Source organism: Jaculus jaculus, chromosome 8 (genome assembly GCF_020740685.1).
Source record: "Jaculus jaculus isolate mJacJac1 chromosome 8, mJacJac1.mat.Y.cur, whole genome shotgun sequence".
NCBI classification, from domain to species: domain Eukaryota; kingdom Metazoa; phylum Chordata; class Mammalia; order Rodentia; family Dipodidae; genus Jaculus; species Jaculus jaculus.
Genome location: NC_059109.1, coordinates 73,562,382 through 73,579,250, shown reverse-complemented (window position 1 = coordinate 73,579,250; position 16,869 = coordinate 73,562,382). Strand labels below are relative to the sequence as shown.

General features: G+C 42.5%; 1 protein-coding gene across 1 annotated transcript in view; it reads right to left on the bottom strand.

Moving 5' to 3' along the window:
• Nucleotides 1-16,869, bottom strand: part of Pole (DNA polymerase epsilon, catalytic subunit) — a 106,426-nt gene that overhangs the window by 24,208 nt on the left and 65,349 nt on the right. Inside the window, exons 26-32 of the mRNA XM_004668895.2 lie at nt 15,898-16,112; nt 9,700-9,802; nt 9,385-9,465; nt 9,189-9,311; nt 1,501-1,713; nt 1,044-1,253; nt 659-802 (exon numbers count right to left, since the gene is read on the bottom strand). Coding sequence (XP_004668952.2) covers nt 659-802; nt 1,044-1,253; nt 1,501-1,713; nt 9,189-9,311; nt 9,385-9,465; nt 9,700-9,802; nt 15,898-16,112 — 1,089 coding nt within the window. The remainder of the gene's footprint in view (nt 1-658; nt 803-1,043; nt 1,254-1,500; nt 1,714-9,188; nt 9,312-9,384; nt 9,466-9,699; nt 9,803-15,897; nt 16,113-16,869) is intronic.

Here is a 16,869-nt window from a genome sequence, read left to right as displayed (position 1 = left end):
AGAAGATGTCAATGATAAAATTATCCATTAAAAAAATTTTTTTAGGACTGGAGAGATGGCTTAGTGGTTAAGCGCTTGCCTGTGAAGCCTAAGAACCAATTCCCCAGGACCCACATTAGCCAGATGCACAAGGGGGCGCATGCGGCTGGAGTTCGCTTGCGATGGCTAGAGGCCCTGGTGCGCCCATTCTCTCTATCTGCCTCTTTCTCTGTTGCCAAGGTCTCCTGGTACTGCAAACTAACTCCAGATGTATGCACTACTTTTGTATCTGGCTTTTTGGCACTGTATAATTAAACTCTGGTTCTCAGACCCTACAGGCAAGGGCCTTCATCTACTGAGCCATCTCTTCAGGCCGCTGACCAATTCTTTTTTTTTTTTTTTAATTTTTATTAACATTTTCCATGATTACAAAATATATCCCATGGTAATTCCCTCCCTCCCTACCCCCACTTTCCCATTTGAAATTCCATTCTCCATCATATTACCTCCCCATTACAATCATTGTAATTACATATATATAATATCAATCTAATAAGTATCCTCCTCCCTTCCTTTCTCTTCCCTTTATGCGCTGACCAATTCTTTATGTGACCTCCATCAGGTGGACCTCAAAGGCCAAGTGGTTGTACTAACAAGCAACACCAATAAGCCTTCCTACCTTGCGATATGAAGGCCCTTCCTCTGCTTTGGCTACTCGCTGGTTCACGTAGAATACTCGAGGGATGGTCAGCTTGATACAGTGCAAGTCACTACCAATAATGGCCCACAGCCGGAACAGACCAGCTTGGCTGGTTTCACTGATCTGAGAGGAAATGCAGAATACATAGAACATCTCACAACACACTGGCACCTGTGAACATGCCACTTCCTAGGTTGCCTCTAACCTCCCTCCCTTTCTGTGCAGGACTCTACAATGAGCAAGAAGCTGAAGCTCTATCTTATATTCCCATCCCAAACTATAGGACTAGCTGGACACTCCTTCCATAGGCTCATGGTAGTGCTGTTGCTCTCAGCCTCCGGTCTCCCTTGGATAAGGTCCATACCTGTACAATCTGCCATGGAAGGTCTAAAATGCTGCGGGCAGTTCGTCGCAAGAAGCTTCCCAGACCTGTGGTAGGCCCCTCTCGAATGGCCCCGTGCCTTGGCATACCCTTTGTAGACGCCAGGCACTGCTTCTTCCTGCGGGCTAGCCGCTGCTGGGCTTGCAACTGCCACTTCTTTTTGTGGAACCGCAGCCAGACAAGCCATTCTTCCTAGGACAGACAGCAACATAACTGCTGGCACATGTTGAGCATCAATACCCCTTGCCAATCTCCTGCTTCTTATTCCTAAACCTCAGCAGCCTCCAGCTGCTCTGTGACCTCCAGACATTCTTACAATCAACTTCTACAGGGGCCAGAATTTACCTCAGATTCCCTGCACTATGCACCACACCCCTAAGGAAAAAAACAAAGCCATAGCAAATTTCCCCATGGCCCCTCTAGCCTTCCTGCTTCTCACCTGGGTGGTTCCAAGGGAGGGAGGCTGCCCCAAGATCTCCAGCCAGGGCACAGTCAACACAAGGTCCTGCGACTCCTCCTGACTCTCCCAAACAATGCGTTTCCTCTTAGTAGCAATTGGGACTGCTGAGTGGTGTGGCTTTATGAGGCCAAAGTCTTCTATTTCTGGAGCGCAGAGCCTTGGACTGCTTTCTGGAATTCGAGCCATCACAATCTGGTAGGACCCAACCAAGTCTTATCATTCAGGATTGTTTCCTCCCGGCCCCCTCCCCAGGTAGAGTCTTGCTCTAGCCCAGGCTGATGCACAAGGTGGCGTATATGTCTAGAGTTTGTCTGTAGTGGCTGGAGGCCATGGAGGACCCATTCTCTTCCCCCCTCAAATAAATAAATAAAAAACAAATAAATAAAGCTGGGTGTGGTGGCTCACACCTTTAATCCTAGCACTCGGGAGGCGGAGGTAGGAGGATCACCATGAGTTAAAGGCCACCCTGAGACTACACAATGAATTCTAGGACACCTGGGCTACAGCAAGACCCTACCTCAAAAAACAACAGAAAAAATAGTTTTAAAAAGTATAAATGTTGACTTGATGCCCAGTACTCTAGATGCTGCAGGACCACAGTGATGAATAATTTTAGAGATGAGCTCCACTTTGCTACATTTCAATATTGGATTTCACCATGCGTACTCTCAGTGCGACTGCTACCTAAATATTTCATGCTGCATTCAACGAATTTGTGGTGAGGACCTTCTGACACCTGGGCAGGAAACCCTGCACAGTGGCCAACAACCCATCTCTTGGTGTTCAAGACCAGGTATAACTCCAAGTGGGGTGGGATACAATGACTTGCCTTTAATGAACAGATTACAACAAAGTAGTGGCTTTCTGAGATCAGCTATAGAAAATACTACTTGCTGGTACTATAGCACTTATCCATTGTTTGCTCTGAAGGCAATGGCTGCTACATTGTGTACTGTCCTGTGGAATGCCCATGGAATGGGAATTGAGGATGATCTCTAGAAATTAGTCAGTGAGGGACTTAGTCCTGATACCACAGTTATTTTCTATTGTTGAGACAGGGTCTTAGCTCAGTCTGGCCTTGAACTCATGGTTATCCTTTTGCCACTATCTCCAGAGTGCTGGGATTACAGGCATGTGCCATTGTACCCAGCTACAGTAGATACTATGGAAGCAGCTCCTTCTCCAGGAGAACCTTCAGATTAGACCATGGACTCTGAGACTCCATAGTGAATTCCAGGTCAGCCTGGGATAGAGTGACACCCTACCTTGAAAAACCAGGAAAAAAAAAAGGGCTGGAGTGATAGCTCAGAGAGGAAAGATGCTTGCAAAAGCCTGTTGGCCTGGCCTGAATTTGATCCACATAAAGCCAAATGCACAAAGTGGCGCATGTGTCTGTTATTCATCTGCAGGAACAAGAGACCCAGTCATACTCATTCTATCTCTTTCCAAATAAGTAAAAAAATACTGAAAAATAGATTTTTTCCAAATATACAAATGTATTAGTGAGTCTTTTCTGAAGCAATGTAGGATTTTATTAAGAAAAGGTGTTTGAGTTGGGTGCGGTGGTGCACGCCTTAAATCCAGCACTCGGGAGGCAGAGGTAGGAGGATCACCGAGAGTTCGAAGGCCACCGAGACTACATAGTGAATTCTCAACAAGATATTGGCAAACAGAATACAAGAATATATCAGAAAGATCATTCACCCTGACCAAGTAGGCTTTATCCCAGAGATGCAGGGATGGTTCAACATATGCAAACCAATAAATGCAATACATTATATAAATGGACTGAAGGACAAAAATCATATGATCATCTCATTAGATGCAGAAAAAGCACTTGACAAAGTCCAACATCCCTTCATAATAAAAGTCCTACAGCGACTAGGAATAGAAGGATCATATCTCAATATAATAAAGGCTATTTATGACAAGCCTACAGCCAACATATTACTAAATGGGGAAAAACTGGAAGGTTTTCCACTAAAATCAGGAACAAGACAAGGGTGTACCCACTTTTATTTAATAGAGTACTGGAAGTTTTAGCCATAGCAATAAGGCAAGAGACGCACATAAAAGGGGTACAAATTGGAAAGGAAGAGATGAACTTATCATTATTTGCAGATGACATGATATATAAAGGACCGTAAATACTCTACCAGCAAATGTTAGAGCTGATAAAAACCTACAGTCACATAACAGGGTACAAAATAAATACACAGAAGTCAGTAGCATTCCTATATGCTAACAACAAACACACAGAGAATGAAATCAGAGAATCACTCCCACTCACAACAGAATCAAAGAAAATAAAGTACCTTGGAATAAACATAACCAAGGAAGTAAAAGAGCTCTACAATGGAAACTATAAAATACTCAAGCGAGAAATTGCAGAGGACACTAGGAAATGGAAAAACATCCCTTGTTCCTGGATTGGAAGAATCAATATTGTGAAAACGGCAATCTTACCAAAAGGAATCTACAAATTTAATGCAACCCAATCAAAATTCCAATGGCATTCTTCAAGGAAATAGAAAAAACAATCTAAAAATTCACTTGGAATCACAAAAAACCCCTCAAATATCTAAAATAATACTGAGCAACAAAAATGAGGCTGGTACTATCACTATACCTGATTAGAGCCATAGGAACAAAAACAGTTTGGTACTGGCACAAAAGCAGACATGTAGATCAATGAAACAGAATAGAAGACCCAGATGTAAGTCCAGGTAGCTTATAGCCACCTGATATTCGATAAAAGTGCCAAAAATACTCATTGGAGAAAAGAAAGCCTCTTCAGCAAATATGCTGGGAAAACTGGATATTTATCTGTCGAAAGATGAAAATAGATTCTTCTCTCTCTCCATGCACAAAAATTAAGTCTAAATGGATTAAAGACCTTAACATCAGACCTGAAACTCTGAAACTGCTACAGGAAAAACTGGGGAAATCCTTCAACATATTGGTCTTGGCAAAGACTTTCTGAATATAACACCAATTGCTCATTGCTCAGGCAATAAAGCCACAGATTGACTGATGGAACCTCATGAAATTACAAAGATTTTGTACAGCAAAGGACACTGTGAATAAAGCAAAGAGGCAACCTACCGAATGGGAAAAAATCTTTGCCAGCTATACACCTGATAGAGGATTAATATCTAGGATATACAAAGAACTCAAAAAATTAAATAATAAGAAATCAAACAAGCCAATTAAAAAATGGGCTATGGAACTAAATAGAGAGTTCTCAAAAGAAGAAATATGAATGGCATATAAACATCTTAAAAATGTTCTACGTCACTAGTCATCAGGAAATGCAGATTAAAACTACATTGAGATTCCATCTCCTATCAGATTGGTTACCATCATGAAAACAAATGACCATAAATGCTGGTGAGGATGTGGAAAAAGAGGAACCCTTCTACACTTTGGTGGGAATGCAATCTGGTCCAGCCATTGTGGAGGTTCCTAAAACAGCTAAAAATTGATCTACCATATGACCCAGCTATAGCACTCCTAGGTATACATCCTAAGGACTCATTTCCTAGAAGTAAATGCTCTACCATGTTTATTGCTGCTCAATTCACAATAGCTGGGAAATGGAACCAGCCTAGATATCCCTCAACAGATGAGTGGATAATGAAGATATGGCACATTTATATAATGGAGTTCTACTCAGCGGTAAAGAAAAATGAAGTTATGAAATTTGCAGGAATATGGATGGATCTGGAAAGGATTATAATAAGTGAGGTAACCCAGGCCCAGAAAGCCAAGCGTCACATGTTCTCCCTCATCTGTAGATCCTAGCTACAGATGAATGCACTTCTGTGTGAGAAGGAAAATCACAGTAGCAGAGGCCAGTAAGCTAGAAAAGAGATAGAAAGGGAAGAGAAAGAAAGGGAAATGGGTACTTAATAGGATGGTAATGTATATATGTAAGTAGAAGAATATATTAACGGGGGTAAAAAGGCCCAAAATGAGGTCTGGGGAAGAGATTGAGTAAAGGAAAGGTTGGAGGAACACCTAATCAAAATCTAAGAAGATATAAATAAAACATATGTAATCCTACTTTTTTGGACAATGGAATACTCAGGAGCCGTAGATTGTTGCTAGAAATTTTTCAGTGCCAGGGATGGGATATCTTCCAGTGAGTTGTTGGCTAGGGAAATCCCTGATGCCCCCAAAACATTATAGGCCATTGCCAAGGCCCTTGGTTTCCCACCAGGAATAGATGGTAAGACCCTATTGCTGAAGACTCCACATACTTGGGCTGCAAGGCCACTGAGAAATCCTGCTGGAACTGAGCTGATAACCTCCTCCATGTAGACCAGCTGACAGAAAGCTGGAAGAAGCCATTCTGCATGTAGTTCAATGGGAGAAAGAGAAATCACCAGTGATGATACTCATCAGTGGACACTGCAAGCCTTATATTTGGCCAGCCAGGCCAAATGAGCCAATGGGTGCAATAGTGGTACATCTGTAATGGGGGAAACCAACTGCCCTCTATTGGACTGGAGGCCCACTCCATGGAAGTGATTACATCCCTGATACTGAAAACTTAAAACAGGGGTAGTCATGAGCCCTAGGGGTACAATGCCTGCTGCTGTCTGGCTAAATGTATATACTATGCTTATCAAACTTCCCAGTAAGCACTTCTCTTAATGTTCATGCGCTTATATTAATGCTACTCTCACTTTTGGTAGAGAAGCTTCTCTTTTCAGATGGCAGTGACCTTGGGACGACTCAGAAGGTACCATGGTGATGGAAAGAAGTGACCGCAGTGCTCAGTACTGCAATATCTGTATTACACCTTCCAAGGCTCAGGGTCTAATGCAAAAAAGGTGGCGGAAAGAATGTAAGAGCCAAAGGGAGGACAGGACTCCATACAATGAGCTTCCCCCCCAGACACAAAATGGCCTGAATATCCATGGCCTCACAGTGCCTGATATTACCTGCATAAGACCATCATAAGAGGAGGAAAAGATCAAGTCATCAAAAGTAAAAGAGAGACTGATTGAGATGGGGAGGGGGTGTGATGGAGAGTGGAGTTTCAGAGGGGTAAGCGGGGGGGAGGGAGGGTATCACCATGGGGTATTTTTTATAATCATAGAGATTGTTAATTAAAAAATCTAAAAATTAATTAAATAAATAAATAAACTAAAAAAAAAAGTTAAGGACTGGAGCCAGGGATGGTATACTTGCCAGTGAATTGTTGGCCAGTGAAGTCTCTGATGCCCCCAAATGTTACAGACCATTGCCGAGGCCCTTGGCTTCCCACCAGTTATAGATGGTAAGACCCTATTGCTAAAGATTCCACATACTTGCGCTGCAAGGTCACTGAGAAATCCTGGTAGAGCTGAGCTGAAAACCTCTTCAATGTAGACCAGATGACAAAAAGCTAGAAAAAGCCACGCTGCATGCAGTTCAATGGGAGAGAGATAAATCACCAGTGAAGATACTCAACAGTGGACATTGCAAGCCTTATAATTTGGCCAGCCAGGCCAAATGAGCCAACGGGTGCAATAGTGGCATGTCTGTTTGGCGGAAACCAACCACCCTCTAATTTGACTAGAGGCCCACTTCATAGGAGGAAATATATTCCTGATACTGAAAACTTAAAACAGGGGTAGTCATGAGCCCTAAGGGTGTAATGTCTGCTACCATCTGGCTTAATGTATATACTATGCTTATCAAACTGCCCAGTAAGCACTTCACTTAATGTTCATACCCATGTATTAATTCTACTCTCACTTTTGTTTACAGAACCTTCTCTTTTCAGATGGCAGTGACCTTGGGATGACTCAGAAGGCACTATGGTGCTAAGAAGAAGTGACAGAGGAGTACTCAGCACTGAAATATCTCTATCACACCTTCCAAGGCTCAGGGTCCATTGTGGAAGAGGTGATGGGAAGCCAAAGGAAGGCTAGGACTTTTTACAACATGCTCCTCCAGACATAAAAAGGCCTGGATATCCATGACCTCACACTACCTACACAAGACCATCATAATAGGAGGAAAAGATCATGATATCAAATAAAAGAGAGACTGAGAGGGGGGAGGGGATATGAAGGAGAGTGGAGTTTGAAAGGGAAAGTGGGGGGAGGGAGGGAATTACCATGGGATATTGTTTATAATCATGGAAGTTGTCAATAAAAAAAATTAAAGACTGGGAAGATTGCTTAGTGGTTAAGGTGTATACCTACAAAGTCAAAGGACCCAGGTTTGACTCCTCAGGACCCACGTAAGACAGATGCAACAAGGTAGCACATGTGTCTGAAGTTCATTTGCAGAAGCTGGAGGCCCTGGTTCACCTATTCTCTCCCTCTCTGTCAAATAAATAATTTTAAAAGGATAAAAAATCCAGGTGCAGTTGCATATGACTTTAATGCCTGCACTTGGGAGGCAGAGGTCAGAGGATCATGATGAGTGAGGCTGGCCTGAGACTATATAGTGAATTCCTGGTCAGCATGGGCTACAGCGAGACCTTACCTAGAAAAACAAGTAATAATAATAACAATAATTCAATCTAGTTGAGAATCTGTTTTTATCAAGTAAGTTTATTTATTTTTTTCTGGTGATGGGGTCTTCCCTCTGTACTTCAAGCTGGACTTGAGCTCACAGCTATTTTCCTCCCTCAACCTTGCAAGTGTTGGAATGGCAGCCATAAGATACCATGTCCATCTCTAATTTAGTTTATTTATTTATTTTTGGTTTTGCGACGTAGGGTCTCACTCTAGCACAGGCTGACCTGAAATTCACTATGTATTCTCAGGGTGGTCTCGAACTCATGGTGATCCTCCTACCTCTGCCCACCGAGTACTGGGATTAAAGGTGTGTGCCACCATGCCCAGCTAATTTTCTTTTCTTTTTGTTTCTTTCTTTTTTTTTTTTTTAAATTTGCAAGCAGAGAGAGATAGAAGAGAGACTGATAAGAGAGAAAATGGGCATGCCAGGGCCTCTAGCCATTGCAAACGAACTCCAAATATATGTGCCCCTTATGTGGGTCCTGGGGAATGGAACTTAGGTCCTTTGGCTTTGCAGGCAAATCCCTTAACCGCTAAGCCATCTCTCCAGTCCTAACTTAGTGTTTTGTTTTGTTTTTTTAATTTCCTTTTTGAACACCTGAAAACTTTCTTTAGTTTTATCTTTAGTGTTTCTTCAGGAAAGATTTCTTTTGTTCAGAAAACCAAAGTATAGCAATTCATTCTAGGTAACTGAATCTCATTTGTATACTCCATTATTTACATATAAGTCTGATCTCTGTAGACTAAATAAAAGTATTCAATAAAAAATTTTTTAAATGAACTAGAGAAATGTCTTAGTAGTTAACGGCACTTGCTTGCAAAGTCTGAATGGCCTAGGTTCAATTCCTTATTACCAATGTAAAGCCAGATGAACAAAGTGGCACATACATCTGGCGTTCCTCTGCAGTTGGCAGGAAGCTCTGGTGTACCCATTCTTATTCTCTCTCTGCTTGCAAATAAATAAAAATGTTACTAAAAAAATCTGATGTTTCACTGTTTCCTATACATAAGTAACAATGGAGGGCACTACAGAATATAAGGCACCATGGTACACATTTTTAGGGATGAAAACCATTTTAGAGGCAGAATCACAAAATTGTGGATTGCAGCTTGCAGACCCTGGCATCCTGTACCCCCCGTGTTTACCTGTCTCTTCCCCTCATGGACAAAGAGTTCACTGATTTTCTTCTGTTTGTAGACATCATTCTTCTCTAGTAGTTTTTTGTGTAGCCAGTCTGGATGTTTGACACGTGGTACTGGGTTCTTTACCTGTTTGAGGATGACCCTTGTGAATCTGCTAGTCTTTGAAGCATTGGGCTGTGTCTTCTGGCTTTTGCCTTACCTGCTGCAGAGCTGCAGGGATGGTGATGATTTTCTGGATGGCACTTCCCAGCCGCTCGATATAGTAGTCCCAGTCCAGAATCTACATGCAAAAACCACAAGCAGCAGCAATTCTTTAAGTTACTCCACACTGAGTATTGCTACATGTTTGTATCTCATTTCATCCTACAGAAAGTTCATGATACAAGGAAGTAACTTCAGAAAAGAAAGTCAGAACCATAGTTCCAGACAACATAAATGACTCAGGTCAGATACACTTAATTCTGACTAGCTTTCTCCCTAAACCTTTATTAGTACAAAAATAACTGACACTCACTGTCCGAATATCGAAGTCTTGAAGGGATGAGCTCTTTAACCATTTCCGGAGGAAGTGTTTTCTCACTGTGGGCTCAGCTTGGAAAATAGCAAGTGGGATAGCCCTGGGTGAGAAAAATAGGAACAGAATCATAAATAATGAAAAATCACATAAAACACCAATATAATTCTCAACAAATATATATATGGAATAAAGACTACTCACCTTATCTTGCATATGTTTAAAATATTCAATGAATAGGTAATATTTTATTGTATTAAATGGGGAAGGTTAGGGGCTGGTGATGTACCTCAATGGGAAAGAACCTGACTATCATGCGCAAGGCTGTGGATTCTATTCGCAGCAATGAAGAAAAGAAAGAACAAAGAAGGAAAAAGAAAAAGCTGGACGTGGTGGTGTACACCTTTAATCCCAGCACTGGGGAGGCAGAGATTAGGAGGACAGTTATGAATTCCAGGTCAGCCTGGACTACAGTGAGACCCTAACTAGAAAAACAAAACCAAAAAAAAAAAAAAAGAGAGAGAGAGAGAGAGAGAGAAAGAGCACAGTGAATTGATAGTGAATGCCAATGAGAGGCTAAGGCATGAGAACTAAGATCAAGGCCAGTCTTGGCTATATGTGAGAGTGTATCTCTCCAAAATAAAAAAGAGCTGACTGTGGTAGCACACAACTATAATTCCAGTACTTAGGAGGTGGCAGGAGTACAGGGCCAGTTTCACTTACATAGGAAGTTTAAAGCTAGCCTAGGCCATCTCAAAAACTAAATGATTAACCATCATAATAGGAGGAAAAGACCATGACATCAAAATAAAAGAGAAACTGATTGAGAGGGGGAGGGGATATGATGAAGAGTGCAGTTTCAAAGGGGAAGGTGTGGGGGGGAGGACATTACCATGGGATTAATTAATTAACTTAAAAAAGGAAATAAAAATAAACCCTAAATGATTAGCTGAGTTCAGAGTCTCATGCCTAGAATCCCAGCACTTGGGAGGCTAAAGGAGGAGGATGGCAGTGAGTTTGAGGACACCCTGAAAAGTGAGTTCCAGGTCATTTGGGCTAGCATGAGACCTTGCCTCAAAAAACAAAAACAAAAAAACAAAAAAACAAAAAAAAAAAACAAAAACAAAATCAGGGATGGCTTAGTGGTTAAGTCATTTGCCTGTAAAGCCAAAGGACCCAGTTCAATTCCCCAGGACCCATGTTAGCCAGATACATAAGGGGGCACACACGTCTGGAGTTTGTATGCAGTGGCTGGAGGCCCTAGAGCCCCCATTCTCTCCTCTCTCTTTCTCCGTCAAATAAATGAATTAATAGTTAAAAAACAAATCATACTAGGTACGATGGCAAAGGCACATGCCTTTAATCCTAGCACTCTGGAGGCAGAGGAAGAAAGATCCCTGAGTCTGAGGCCAGTCTAGGACTGCAGGGTGAGTTCTAGGTCAGCCTGGGCTGCAAGACCCTACCTGGAAAAAAATCAAAAACAACAACAACAAAAACCCAAATCAACCAACCTTGAAAATTTTACACTCCTGGGGTATACAACCAAAGGAATTATGTCAGCATACAAACCCATATTTACTGCCTGGGTGACCATGAACACTTGAAAAAAGAAAATGTGATATCTCAGACAGACACACAGACACACACACACACACAATGAAGCTTGGGGGCTGGAGAGATGGTTCAGCGGTTAAGGTGCTTGCTTTGCAAAGCCTAATGACCTAGGTTCAACGCCCAGTATCCATGAAAGCTAGATGCATGCACAAAGCGGCATGGTGCATGTTTTTGGAGTTCGTTTGTAGTGGCTAGAGGGTCTGGCATGCCCATTTTCTTTCTGTTTGTAAATAAATACAAAACCCTGCTGGGGCATGGTGGCACATGCCTTTAATTCCAGCACTTGGGAGACAAAGGTAGGAAGATCGCAGTGAGTTCAAGGCCACCCTGAGACTACATAGTGAGTTACAGGTCAGCCTGGGCTAGAACAAGACCCTACCAAAAACAAAAAACAAACAAACAAAAAAAACCCTATAAAAAATATCCCTGGCCTGGAGGGATGGCTTAACAGTTAAGGTGTTTGCTTACAAAGCCAAAGGACCCAGGTTTGATTCCCCAGGACCCATGTTATCCAGATGCACAAGGGGCCACACACGTCTGGAGATCATCTGCAGTGACTACAGGCTCTGGCACACCCATTCATTCTCTCTCTCCCCCCATTCTCTGTCAAATAAATAAATAAATAATAATAAAATATTTTAAAATATCTATATATGCCATGCATGGTGGCGCAAACCTTTAATTCTAGCACTTGGGAGACAAAGATAGGAGGATTGCTGAGAATTCAAGGCTACTCTGAGACTATATAATGAGTTCCAGGTCAGCCTGGACTAGCGTGAGATCCTACCTCAAAAAACCAAAAAAAAAAAAAACCAAAACCCAAAAAACAAAAAACAAAAAACAAGAACATACACCAGTTCTATCAAACTGCAATGTTCTACCACTATCACTTTTTATGTAAGATAATAAAGATGGCCCCTGGGCATCCCCACTGTGCCCCTTCCTCACAGAAACCAACACAACCCTTATTTGAATGTTTTATTGGTCCTGTGTGTGCCTTTATATACTTCTGTTCTTCTATTTGGATGTAGCCATGAAGAAAGGGTAATGCATAATTTTTTGGGTTTTACATACATGGTAGTCTTTGTTTCTTGAAACAGGGTGTCTCTATGTGCCTAAGCTAGCCTTGGACTTAAGATCTTTCTGTTTTGGCTTCCTGAGTACTGAGGTGACAGGTGTATGCCATCACACCTGGCTTTCTAGATGACAATCTTGGCTCACTACTACCTGAAACTCTTGTGTGGTTGCCTTGCAATAGAGTTTCATCCTTTGACCTCCTGCATAGCATTTTCATTTTTTTTTTTCCAGTACAGGAGATTGAACCCAAGGTCTTGCTTAAACTAGGTTAGTGCTCTACCATTGAGCCACATACCCAGTTTTTGTGGTGCTGGGGAATTAAATCCAAGTTCTCCCACATACTGGCTAAGTACTCTACCAAGTGAGCCCATTGCTAGCACTACCAATACCGCCCCCGACTTTTTTTTTTTTTTTCGAGACAGGGTTTCACTTTAGCCCAGGCTGACTTGGACTTTACTATGTAGTCTCAGGGTGGCCTTCAACTCGCAGCAATTCTCCTACCTCTGCATCCTGAGTGCTGAAATTAAAGGCATGAACCACCAAACCTGGCTTGTTTTGATTTTTAAAAACATTTTTTAATTTATTTAATTTTTTTTTTAAATTTTGAGGTAGAGTTTCACTCTGACCCAGTCTGACCTGGAATTAACTATGTAGTCTCAGGGTGGCTTCATATTCATGGTGATCCTCCTACCTCTGCCTCCTGAGTGCTGGGATCAAAGGTGTGCACCACCACACCAGGCAAAAAAACATTTTATTTATTTGAAAGAAATTGAAAAAATGAATATGGGTGTGCCAGGGACTGCAGCCACTGCAAATGTACTCCAGACACATGGACTACCATGTGCTACTGGCTTTATGTGGGTTCTGGGGAATCAACCTGGGTCATCAAATGTTGCAAACAAGTGTTTTTAACCACTGAGCAATCTCTCCAGCCCTGTTTTGATTTTTTTATGTTTTTTGAAGTAGGATCCTACTCTAGCCCAGGAAACATACTCTGCAGCCCAGACTGGCATCAAACTTGCAAATCCTTCTGCTTCAGCTTCCAAGTGCTGGCATTAAAGGTGTGAGCCATTTTGCCTGGTCTCAACCTGTTTATATTTCTATATTTTTTGTTTATTTATTTATTTGAGAGTGACAGACAGAGGGAGAAACAGAGGGAGGGAGGGCACACCAGGGCCTCCAGCCACTGCAAATAAACAACAGAGGCATGTGCCACCTTGTGCATTTGGCTTATGTGGGTCCTGGGGATTTGAGCCTCGAACTGGGGTCCTTAGGCTTCACAGGCAAGCGCTTAACTGCTAAGTCATCTCTCCAGCCCTTTATTTCTATTTTGTGACAAGATTTTGCTTAATTGCCTATGCAGTACTGCCTCAAACTTGCAATTCCTCTACCCTAGCCTCTCTAGTAGCTAAAAGTATACCCATGTGGCACTATGACCAGCTCTTTCATAGCATTTCCTCACCTAAAAAAAAAAGTCACTACTCGCCAGGCGTGGTGGCACACGCCTTTAATCCCAGCACTCAGGAGGCAGAGGTAGGAGGATCGCCATGAGTTCAAGGCCACCCTGAGACTACAGAGTGAATTCCAGGTCAGCCTGGACCAGAGTGAGATCCTACCTCGAAAAAAAAAAAAGTCACTACTCATTTTCTGTTATGTTATCCTCAAATCTGGTACTAAATATAATATATATGGTTATGTAATCAAAGGTGCTAGGTGGGGGCTAGGAATATAGCTCACTTGGTAAAGTGCTTGCTTAGCATGCACAAAACCCTGGATTTGAACCCCAGCACTGCATCAACCAAGTGTGGTGGCACATGCTGTAATTCTAACTGGAGGTAGAAGTAGGAGAAACCTAGTTATCCTTGGCAACAGAATTCAAGGCCAGCTTGGACTACCTGAGACCCAGTCATAAGAAAACAAACAAACAAACAAAAGTCCTAGCTAGGAGTAACCTGGATTGCCTTTATGTCTCCCTATCCTTCTAAGGATGAGTCACACTCTCAGGCACATGATATAAGCACCCGTCTACCTATTCACACACACTGATATCAGCCCTGTTTCCAATCCAACAGTTTATTGCAATCTGCATCTGTATGATTTCTGTAAGTTTATATTTTCCATGTACTGGCTACCAATTCTTCACTTGTGAATTATCTGATATCCGATATTTATTCTCCTTTGTGGGTTCCTTTACTCAGTGATATGCAGAAATCTGTTATTTTACTCTGTATCAGTATGTCAAATTTCTTCTGTTACGACTTGTTATTTCTCTATAGAGACATTTGCCCTTTTTTTCCCTCTACCAGCATAATCAGGCTGCGTAATAAACCATCCAACGTTCAGTGGACTGTGACATCAACTATTCTGTTGATAAACCTGGGAGGTCTCCTTGCAAGGTGGCAAAGGCTGTCAGTGGGGCCTCCCCATAAATACACCAGCAGGCCACCTTTCACTAAAGGGTAATAACCGCCAAATCTTGTACCTGCTGTTTACTGGAGGTTGTAAGTCATTCTTATCTTGTCCACCCACCCCAAAGTTCATAGAACTCACTGGGTCACAGTCACAGAAGGCTGCTTGGTGTCCAGGCAAGCAAATCAGACATACTTTTCTATGAGAGAACCAAAGTCACATTAGGAAGTGGCATAGGGACACAGCAGAGGTCAAACTAGCCTCCACTTCCTATGAAGGGGCCACAGTCTTTCTTGCCTCTACAACTAGCTCTCAATGCTTCCATGGGATGAGGTTCTAGTAGAACCCTTTCTTTGTACCACTCACAGGAAGCCATGGAATCTTCCTCTTTTGTTCATGCAGTCCCATGTTAAAAAGTGGAAGCTGCTGATCCAGTAGAGTCCCTTACTGTTGTGTCTGACATGTCCCAGGAGCTAGAAAGCATTTCCTTCTTGCCCACAATGGGTATGAAGAGCTGTTGTTGGCAGAAATAGCCTCTTGGATGTCAGAGCACTTGGTATGGCTCATCGCAGGGTCAATCGTACCCAAGAGGTGGCAGTTGTCTTGTAACAAGTCCAGACCCTGCCCTGAGATGGATCAAGTCCTAGTGACAGGATACTTCTATTTCCAAACTCAAGTTCTCTGGATTCATCATGCCCTCTCCAAGGTCCCACAATCCTTCCTATAAGTCATTCTGCAGCACTGGAGGGATAGTCTTTCTTCTTTAAACATCTACTGGCTCCACATTTTTCCTACAGAAGTACTTTTTCTTTCCACCTAAGTGCAAGTTTGCAAAGCCAGTGCCCAACTCTTTTATTTATAGTCTAAGCTAACCTCAAACTCATGATCTTCCTTGCCTCAACCTCACAAACACTAGAATTACAGGTGTGTACCACAATACTTGTTTTTCTTTTGGTGGGAGGGGTTGAGGGAAGGAGGATGCAAGGTCTCTCTAAATTGCTAGCCAGTAATTCACAATCCTCTAGCCTCTGCCTACTATGTATTGGGATTATAGGTATGCACCATTATGAACATCCAAATCTTTAAGGAAGCCTTTACCGCTCAGTAACAGGAGAGCCCTCAGGCTTGCGAGAGATGATGTAGCGGCAGCTCAGTCCTGCATCCTTGACCATCTGGTCTCCTAGGAACTCGGCCAGGCGTTTTGCTGTGCTGATTGACGTAGACTTCTGCTCCCCATAATCTTCTAACTTCCGAGACATGGAACGATTCTCAGAAATCAGCTCAAACAACTCAGAATCAGGCATGTTAGCAGCCTAGAGAAAGCAGCAACAGACAATAAAAAGATTAAGCCTAGCTGGGTGTGGTAGTTTGATTTAGGGGTCCCTCATAAACTTAGGTGTTCTGGATGTAGGTTCCCCGGCTGATGGCAATTAGAAATTAGAGCCTCCTAGAGTCGGTATATTGTTGGGGGAGGAGGGGCGCTTATGGATCTTATAGCCAGTTTCATTTTCACCTTGCCAGTGTTTGGCACTCTCCTGCTTACGTCCACCTTATGTGGGCCAGGGGGTGATATCCACCTTTGTTAATGTCATCGTTTTCCCCTGCCATTGTGGAACTTCCCTTAGAGCCTGTAAGCCAAAATAAACCTCTTTTTCCCAAAAGCTGCTCTTGGTTGGATGATTTCTACAGCAATGAGAACCTGACTGCAACAGTAAAGTGGTACCGAGAAGTGGGATTGTGCTATGTGGCTGTGGCCTTTTGAAGCTGATTTTCAAGAGGAATGTGGAAGGATTTCAAACCTTGGCCTAGGAGATGCCTTGCAGTGCTGTAAGTACAGCTTGATGGACTATTATGGTCAGAGTTGAAAGACCTGAATTCAATAAGAACTATGGACTATGAGGTTTGGCTTATGAGGGTGAGAAAGAGCTTTGCTTAGACTAGGCTAGCAGTTTGCATGAAAAGCTTACTGTTATGCCTGTGTCCTGAGAAGCTGTGCAGGGTTGCTCTGCACATAAATGAACTGGTGTGAGCAAAGGTATATGGCACAGAAAGAAAGATCTTTGGGTGAAC